The sequence below is a fragment of the Salmo salar genome, chromosome ssa12 (assembly GCF_905237065.1).
Source record: "Salmo salar chromosome ssa12, Ssal_v3.1, whole genome shotgun sequence".
In the NCBI taxonomy this organism is placed as follows: Eukaryota; Metazoa; Chordata; class Actinopteri; order Salmoniformes; family Salmonidae; genus Salmo; species Salmo salar.
Genome location: NC_059453.1, coordinates 17,202,233 through 17,212,190, shown reverse-complemented (window position 1 = coordinate 17,212,190; position 9,958 = coordinate 17,202,233). Strand labels below are relative to the sequence as shown.

Sequence of the window (9,958 nt, the reverse complement as noted above, 5' to 3'; positions counted from 1 at the left end):
GTAACAATAATAATTAACCAGTACTGTTACTACTAACTGGACCCACCTCATCCACTAGGTGGTGGTGTTGACTAAGCCAATAGAGGTAACTATACTTTTAACGGTTTCCCCTTTTATCTGTGGTAATAGTGTCTCGCTGTTATTGTAATATGAATGTATCCACTCTCAAATCCCCATATATTACATGGTCATTGACTTCTAATGGTTTCTAATTATTGCTAAATATTGTCAGATAAAAATGCCCATGAAGATATTGTAACCTTTCAGTCAGGTAAGTCATTGAGAAAGTGAGGCCAGTTTCAAAACTTCATTTTTAAGCTTTATTAGTAAACCCAAAACTCCCAAGTATTACAAAAGTTATATGTATAAGCAGTGGTGGGAAAAGTACTTAATTGTCATATTTGAGTAAAAGTTGAAATATCTTAATAGAAAATGATTCAAGTAAAAGTGAAAGTCACCCAGTAAAATACTAATTGAGTAAAAGTCTAAAAGTACTTGGTTTTAAATATACTTCAGTATCAAAAGAAAATGTAATTGATAAAATATTCTTAAGTATCAAAAGTAAAAGTATCAATAATTTCAAACTCCTTATATTAAGCAAAACAGGCGGCACCATTTTTTTGTAAACTCAGTCATCGTTTACAAAGGAATCATGTGTGTTTAGTGAGTCCGCCAGATCAGAAGCAGTGAGATGACCAGGGATGTTCTCTTGATAGGTGTGTGAATTGATCCATTTTCCTATCCTGCTAAGCATTCAAAATGTAACGAATATTTTTGGTTGTCAGGTAAAATGTATGGAGTAGAAAGTACATTATGTTCTTTAGGAATATAGTAAAGTAAAACTAGTCAAAAATATAAATAGTAAAGTACAGATACCCCAAAAACCTACTTAAGTAGTACTTTAAAGTATTTTTACTTAAGAACTTTACACCACTGGGTGTAAGGTCAGATAGCTCAAGTTTGAAGGAAAAAACAAGTGAAACGGAATTGTGTCATTTTGACCAAAAGGCATCCATCCTATACAGAGGGTGCTCTCCAAATGGTTACAAATGGCACCCTATTCCCTATGTAGTGCACTACTTTAGACCAGGGCACATATGGCTCTGGTCAAAACTAATGCACTCCATAGGGTATAGGGTGTCATTTGCGACGCATCCAGAGTGTTGCTGCAATAAAGGATTTAGTTGGTACTGTAACAGCAATGTAAAAAGCCTCAGTGATACACAGAAACACACATACACAGATGTAGGATCTTAAATTGATCACTCTTTTGTTGCTGAGAATTTACCTGCACCACAGGAAATGCAGATGAGCTTTGTGATGTACATAAGTTCACTGAAAGCCCCACCCTAAAACACAAGATTATATGAACAGTATTGCACTTTCATGTAGCCTACTTTTGTCCAGCTTATAGCCTAACCACTGATCCAGCAATATTATGGACAAAACGTTTCAATCCTGTTACTACAGGATTATTTTGCTGTGACAATATAGATCAAATTACGATCCTACATCTGTAGCCTACACACACACATTATACACACACACATACCAATATGAAACTTCAATGTTCAGCAAACTACAGCGGAGGCTAGCATAATATCAGAATGCTAAGTAAAGCATGTTTACAGTAATAGCAAACACAACATTCTTAAAGCTGAACTCCGCACCAGAGGAAACAGCGTCACTGTTCAACCCAGCACATTTGTTAATGTTATTGTTCATGTTATTGTTATTGTTTTTGTTATTGTTTTTGTTGAGGAGCATCAACAACAACATTTTTGCAGTACAGACTCTGCTGTTATATTGTATGTACAATGATGTACAACGGTGTCCAAGGAGAAACAACTGTGTTCATTGTTGTTGTAATATCACAAAAGGATGAGGCAGTTTCACAATGACGGATTCCAGGGTTAAAGGGATACTGCGAGATTCTGGCATTTACAATATCATTTTTACTTCTCTGCGTGCAGTATGAAGGAAGTTAGCGCTAGTTTCACGAGCCAATGCTAACTAGCGTTAGCGCAATGACAGGAAGTCTACAGGTACGGTAGCATTGAAGGCTAGTTTACACAGTTGTACATTAAGGTCGTTCAAGAACATAAAAAGTGGTTCCAACTACTAGGTTTGTTCAAAACAATTCAAGACAATTTGTGAGAAACAAACTACTTCAGAAAAATATATCTTGTATCCTATAGTATATATGTAGGAACTTGCTTTAAAGTGTTACTGTAACAATAATATAAACTCTTGATAGTCTTTAGAAAAGCAGCAGGCACTCCTTACACATTTATAACATATAGACACCATCATCAAACCTGCAGTCAGAGACATAATAACAATTAGTCAGCATCCTAAATGGAACCCTATTCCCTATAGGGTACACTTATTTTGACCAGGACCGGGGTCCATATAGGGAATAGGGTGCCATTTGGGACTCATATTTACACTATGCAGAACTGTAATGTAGTCACTGAGAGATCACTGGGATGGGTGACTTGTTGGCACCAATTCCCTCCCTGTTGAACAAAATACACCACAGTTTGAGTTTTTACATTTGTGCATTTTGGTTATTAGCATTGATTGACTAAGAAGCAGTTAATAACATATTATTCATTTATATTGTTGTTCTTGAAAAGTGACAGCAGCACAATCATGGGGGATATATACTGTAGAGGCAGAGAGTAACCGACTGAACAATAAACTGTACATACTGTCTAGAGATCGGCAGGTAGCCTAGCGGTTATGGTTTCTCACAGGTAGCCTAGCGGTTATGGTATCTCACAGGTAGCCTAGCGGTTATGGTTTCTCACAGGTAGCCTAGCGGTTATGGTATCTCATATGTAGCCTAGCGGTTATGGTATCTCACAGGTAGCCTAGCGGTTATGGTATCTCACAGGTAGCCTAGCGGTTATGGTATCTCATATGTAGCCTAGCGGTTATGGTATCTCACAGGTAGCCTAGCGGTTATGGTATCTCACAGGTAGCCTAGCGGTTATGGTATCTTACATGTAGCCTAGCGGTTATGGTATCTCACAGGTAGCCTAGCGGTTATGGTATCTCACATGCAGCCTAGCGGTTATGGTATCTCACAGGTAGCCTAGCGGTTATGGTATCTCACAGGTAGCCTAGCGGTTATGGTATCTCACAGGTAGCCTAGCGGTTATGGTATCTTACATGAAGCCTAGCGGTTATGGTATCTCACAGGTAGCCTAGCGGTTATGGTACCTCACAGGTAGCCTAGCGGTTATGTTATCTCACAGGTAGCCTAGCGGTTATGTTATCTCACAGGTAGCCTAGCGGTTATGGTATCTCACAGGTAGCCTAGCGGTTATGTTATCTCACAGGTAGCCTAGCGGTTATGGTATCTCACAGTATCCCTTGTTGAAAGCCGACAAGATGTGCCCATGAGCAAGGCACTTAACCCTAATTTGCTCCAGGGGCGTTGTACTACTATAGCTAACGCTGTAAAACAACACATTACTGCTCCTATCCGGTGTATTTGACAATAAAACATCTTCTACTCACCACCACCACCAGTGGTCTTCCTCCTGTTGTAGTAGAGGAGACCAGCTGCAGCAAAGACCACCCCCAGCACCAGCCCAGACGCCCCGATGGCTATCTTATTTCTCCCAGACTCTGGCAGAGACATGTCTGGGATGAAACGTAGCGAGATGAATGTAGTTATAGTTACAGTTGTTTGAAAAACAACACACATCATTAATAACCCACACTTATCAGAGCTCTTTGCTCCCTTATTTCAATCTTTCCTTACTTCATTGCTTCCTTACTTCCTTATTCCCTCCCCTAAAACCATTTCCAGTAACACTCGGTTTGTTTTCTGACTTCCTTGTCCCATTTTTCCTTGTTCCCTTACTTCCTCGTTCCTTTACTTCCTTGTCCCCTTACTTCCTTACCCCAGTGGAGGATCTTTGGTTCAGTGAAGCTGGCATGCTCCACCATGCAGGAGATCTTCTCTCCAGGTGTGGGAGTGTACTCCAGGTAGGAGTGGATCTGGTGGTGCCAGTCGCCATTGGCTAGCTCCTCAGAGGAAGTCATGTTTGAGGTCACTTCCTGTCCATTCCTCAACCAGGTCACCCTGATCTGTTTGGGGTAGAACTTGTAGGCGCTGCAAGTCAGCATGGAGGGGTGTCTGTCACTGTGGGGCGTCATGGACCTCAGATGAACGGAGGGCTCAACTGAGAGGGGAAAATAATATAATAAAACAGTATTCTTTTGTTTGGCGTTTTTTCAACGGACAGGTATGTGCATGTCCACTAAGGTCGTAACTCTATATACTGGTCAGTTCCCTTTCTAGCTTGGGTGTCAATGTGTTCCACCTATAAGCTTTAGTAAGTGTAATTTTAAACGGGGTCAATTGAGGTGGCTTCTGTTGTGTCAGACTGATACCCAAGCTAGTTCTCTATTATTCCCTCAAAACAAACTCAGTAAGACTCCACCCTGGGATGGTGTGAGTTAGATAAGAACAGCACAGGCAGGTGTCTTTCTGGTAGTTCCCTGACTTGTCAAACCCAAACGTAACTCATGTAATAATAATAATATTGTAAAATTATGATGTGAAATCAATTTTCCCTGAAATATCTTTTGCAAATGTATTTTCTTATCACCACTGTTCTCCATAGAACTGCTTACCATTGCTGTTCAATCCAGCTTTGTAGGCGAGGGCACCATAATATTTGCAGAAGAAATAAAGTGGAGTTTGAAACGATGCCAGGACCACGGGATCTGCGTTAAATTGCTCAGCCTTATGTATCCCAATGGGTGTGTAACCAGTAAATCTATTGAGAGTGCTGTTGTATTCCATAACCTTCACCATGTCTGAAATAGCTCTCCAGATGTACTCCACATCGTGTGGATCTTCCCCTCTGTAATAACAAAGGTCGAGGGTGGTGGTAAAGTGTCCATCTGGTGAGAAAAAACATGAATGCATGAAAACCTTTATACTACCACTTATTAGTTATACGTTATTATACAATAATATGCAGTTGTCTTTTATTTGGCTATAAATAATGACTCTTAATATACAGTATATATTTTTACTATTACTTTAAAGGGGCAATCTGCAGTTGCTACATCGATTTATTTAGACTTAAATGATATATACCCATTGATTCTTGGAGAATATAACCTGTAAATGCCTCACGAGCTCAGTTCAATAGTCGTACCCCATCAGAACCAAAAATATGAGCTTGTTTTACTACAATGTAAACTTTGTAAATGTAAACAAGCACCGTGCTCATGGGTTGCATGTGCGAGTACCGGCTGACTGTACAGAGATTGTGACAGCCGGTAAAATGGCGTCCATTGAGAGGGCAAGAACAAGATGTATGTTCTGGAGAAGTGCAGTATTATCAGAAGGAGACGTGTACTTGGAATAGGGAGGAGGAATGGAGGGAAAAACTGAGGCAGAGGAGGTCTAAGAGAGAGAAGAAGAGGGCGAGCTTGAGTTGGTTGAAAATGGCGGAAAAAAGGGAGAGGGTTTGTTAAAGAATGGTAGAAAGTGTAAACAGAGTGAGCTGTACGCCGGATCGAAGACAGGAGGAGAAATGATAGTGAATGAGGGTGACGTATAGGAGGTGGTAGGTGTGGTAAAGTTCTCAGAGCCCCCGGCTTGCAACCAGGGTCAGGATAAAGATGCGTCTGTGACAATAGGAGTAAAGTTGCCTTTTGGCTGATCCAGAGTTGGGTGCTGTGGAATCGGTGAAGGTAATCAGAAGTGGTCTTGTGATAATTGTTTGTGTTTCTGCTGGTCAGAGGCAGCGGGAACTCCGTGTTAAATGAATGGGGACAAGAGGGGTGAATTGTTTTGCTCTCAAGGAACGGGTGCCATTGAGAGGAGTGACTACAGGGGTAGCGGTAAATGTGAAAGTTGAACCAACTGAAAGGGAAGATTCCCGGTATTTGTGATGCTCGTCGTTTGGTGCGACGCAGACAGGGTGGCGTGAGTGGTGAAACAGAAGAGTCGTTGTCTGTCCTTTTGAGTTTTGATGTTGAGTCTTTGCCCGAAAAAGTGATGTTAGGATATACAGTACCAGACAAAAGTTTGGACACACCTACTCATTCAAGGGTTTTTCTTTATTTTTACTATTTTCTACATTGTAGAATAATCAGTCCCTCCTGGATTTCCCGATTCTGCGATCGCATAATTCAATGCAGAATCAACCAATCAGCGCATATTATGCAAGAGCTCAAAATTTTGACCAATCCCCGCACTTTTAGCGCATAAAAGGGTCCAATCAAAAGCGGGTTCGTAATTTTGACCAATTAGTGCACTGTTACTGTGGAAACCGGCCCAATCCAACCACACGTCAACAAAGGTTTTCCCCCTGGCCTGTCAGAGTATTCACGTGTGAAGATGATGGGTGATTGTTGATGCCTACAGGCAGTACAATGACTAGAAATCAATCTTATTTGCCAACAAAAATAACAGCTAACGACCGTGCAAAACAATTTCCAAATGTTTTTGGAAACTAGAGAAAGTTGACAATCAACAGTCACTTCAAATCAGCAAAGCACATGAGAATGTCAGAACAGTTCCCACAGCAGCGGCAGATCACCATGTCTGAAGTGGTAGCAGGGAAGACTGTGGCATGCGCTGAAAGAATCAAGGTGAGTGGCGTTTTACTCAAACATTTACTCCACTAACCTTGGCTTTAGTAGGGTGTTCGGCGCTCTGCTCTCCCCAGTCTGTCTATGTTACTCCACTAACCTTGTCCTGAGTAGGGTGGTTTAACATGGTCCACAGCCTCCAACATGCCTGAAACGGTCTGTTTCCTAAGTTGCAGGGAGGAGTTCAGGCACTCCAAATCCCCCATCAGGTCTCCAGACATTACAGGGCCGAACTTGCCAGATTGATTAAAGCCCCCCCCACCCCCCCAATTCATGCACCAGACCCATTGAATCTCTTACTAGTGGAGAGGCTACACACAGGCAGCCTGCGTAACTAAGTTCACACAGTGTAGACCACAGTGACAATACATATCCAGCGGGTTGTTCTTTCCTTAAAATGGCTTGCACCCCCTGCAATCGTCCAGCCATGTTTGCATCACCGTCATAGGTTTGTCCTGGAAGTTGGGACAGAGGAAGGCCTAGACGCATCATCACATCACATGCCATCTTGGCTATATTTTGCCCTGTTGTTGATGACACTTCGTAGAGTCCCAGGAATTCTTCCTTTGGCTGTAGATCTGAATCTACAGAGTCAAACATATTGACTCCTGATCAACTCCTGATATATCCTGGGTGCCATCAAACATATTGACTCCTGATCAACTACTGATATATCCTGGGTGCATTCAAACATATTGACTCCTGATCAACTCCTGATATATCCTGGGTGCCATCAAACATATTGACTCCTGATCAACTCCTGATATATCCTGGGTGCCATCAAACATATTGACTCCTGATCAACTCCTGATATATCCTGGGTGCCATCAAACATATTGACTCCTGATCAACTCCTGATATATCCTGGGTGCCATCAAACATCACTCCAGTGTTTAATTGCTAAATTGTAATTATTTCACCACTATGGCCTATTTATTGCCTTACCTCCCTAATCTTACTTTTTTTGCACACACTGTATATAGACTTTTCTATTGTGTTATTGACTATATGTTTGTTGACTCCATGTGTAACTCTGTGTTGTTGTTTGTGTCGCACTACTTTGCTTTATCTTGGCCAGGTCACAGTTGTAAATGAGAACTTGTTCTCAACTAGCCTACCTGGTTAAATAAAGGTGAAATAAAAATAAAATACAAATAAATAGTTTTCAACAAGGGAGATTTGTATAAACCTTACTGTCTGTCTCTCCGACTGTCACGGCTGTCGTAGGAAGGAGCGGACCAAAGTGCAGAGTGTGTCATTCCACATTTTATTTTCACTGTGAAACTATGCAATACATACACAATAAACTGAACGAACAAAAACAACAAACGGTGACGCAGAGTAGAAACATACACTAACTCAAAACCAATCTCCCACAAACCCAGGTGGAAAAAACACCTACTTAAGTATGATCTCCAATTAGAGACAACGATAACCAGCTGCCTCTAATTGGAGATCATCCCAAACAAAACCCAACATAGAAATACAAAACTAGAACATAACATAGAAAAACTAAACTAGAACCCCCCCCCCGTCACGCCCTGACCTACTCTACCATAGAAAATAACAACTTTCTATGGTCAGGACATGACAGTACCCCCCCCTCCCCCCAAATAAAAAAGAAAAAAGGGAGGGTAAGGGAGGGTGACAAATGTCTATGGCGGCTCTGGTGCAGTACGCAGAACCTTCTCATCCCGCGGATCCTCCAGCAGAAGAGGCGGCTCCGGTTCGGGGCGTAACCCCCGCTCCGCCCGCTGATCCCTCCGCTTTTGTGTCACCGGACTCTGGATCGTTGCCGAAGGACCCGGACCGTGGATCATCACCGGAGGTTCTGGACTGCGGACCGCCGCTGGAGGTTCTGGACTGCGGACCGTCGCTGGAGGTTCCGGACTGCGGACCGTCGCTGGAGGTTCTGGACTGCAAAACGTCGCCGGAAGCTCCGGACTGGGAACTGTCGCCGGAAGCTCCGGACTGGGAACTGTCGCCGGAAGCTCTGGACTGGGAATGCGCACTGGAGGCCTGATGCGTGGGGCTGGCACAGGTGGCGCCAGACTGGTGACATGCACCTCAGGGCAAGTGCGAGGAGCAGGCACAGGGCGTACCGGGCTGGATAGACTCACTGGAGGCCGGGTACGTGGTGCAGGCACAGGATATACTGGGCCGTGGAGGCGCACTGGAGGTCTCGATCGTAGAGCTGGCACAACCCGTCCTGGCTGGATGCTTACTTTCACCCGGCAAATGCGGGGCGCTGATAGAGGACGCACTGGGCTGTGAATACTCACTGGCGACACAGTGCGCAGAGCCGGCGCAGGATATCCTGGACCGAAAAGGCGAACTGGAGACCAGGAGCACTGAGCTGGCACCACCATTCCTGGCTGAATGCTCAACCTAGCTCGACAAATGCGGGGCGCGGGCACAGATCGCACCGGGCTGTGAATGCGCACTGGCGACACAGTGCGCATCACCGCATAACACGGTGCTTGCTTCATCACTCTCTCCCCACGGTAAGCACGGGGAGTTGGCTCAGGTCTCCACCCTGACTCTGCCAATCTCCCCGTGTGCCCCCCCAAAATTTGTAATGATCGTGTAGGGCTTGGGAGTCGGGACGAGAGAGAGGCAGGCAGCGTTTCTCAGCAGTTGAAAACACGAATCAGCTGGCAACATTTTTATGGATATATACAAAGAAATGTCAATTGAAAAAAAGTACAATGAAACAAAGTGCAGCTAGTTTTCAGTCTTTCCATCTTCAGTTCAAAGTTATTGTGTTAGCTGTGTTGTTGGCTAGCTCCTCTGAACATTTAGAACAAACGACTGGGTCGCGTCTATAGATGCAGAACAAAAAGATAATGAAAATATGTCGATCATTATTTGAATATGTTGGTAACCCGTTTTATATAAGTGATAATGCCATCGAAGCCTCGGGCATTATCACTTAATTAGGGCACCACTATGGCGCGCCGATAAGAGGGCATTTTAAGAACATTCTTAACAATGGCATGACGTGACCGGGTGACTGAACAGCAGATTATCCCTTTAAATCTGGTAGCAACAGAGTTGTTCATACTGCAACTAACTTCATCTAAACCAACAACAACTTTCACATTTAAAGAGCAGGGTAATTCATTGACAGTCTTTCAGCAATATAAATAATCTCAGAGTCTTATAAAAAAAAAATGGTTTTGTGCAGATGCTGTGCAAAATGGTATAGCTTACTAAGCAATTCTTAAGATTTCTACTTACCAGTTGGACAGAAGAATGAAAACATAACCACAAACAACAAATATGACTGCAAGCAAGCCATCATAATTATAGAATGATGAAAGGACAG

The 9,958-nt window shown here is 43.1% G+C and overlaps 1 protein-coding gene across 1 annotated transcript; it reads right to left on the bottom strand.

The window, feature by feature from the left end:
- Positions 1 to 297: 297 nt before the first annotated feature.
- LOC106564356 (rano class II histocompatibility antigen, A beta chain) lies at positions 298 to 9,958 on the bottom strand. The gene is made up of 5 exons (XM_014130415.2): positions 9,871 to 9,958; positions 4,654 to 4,926; positions 3,918 to 4,199; positions 3,529 to 3,654; positions 298 to 2,519 (listed from the first exon to the last, which is right to left on the bottom strand). The coding sequence occupies exons 1-5, from the start codon at positions 9,932 to 9,934 to the stop codon at positions 2,482 to 2,484; spliced, it is 783 nt and encodes a 260-aa protein (XP_013985890.2). The 5' UTR covers positions 9,935 to 9,958; the 3' UTR covers positions 298 to 2,481.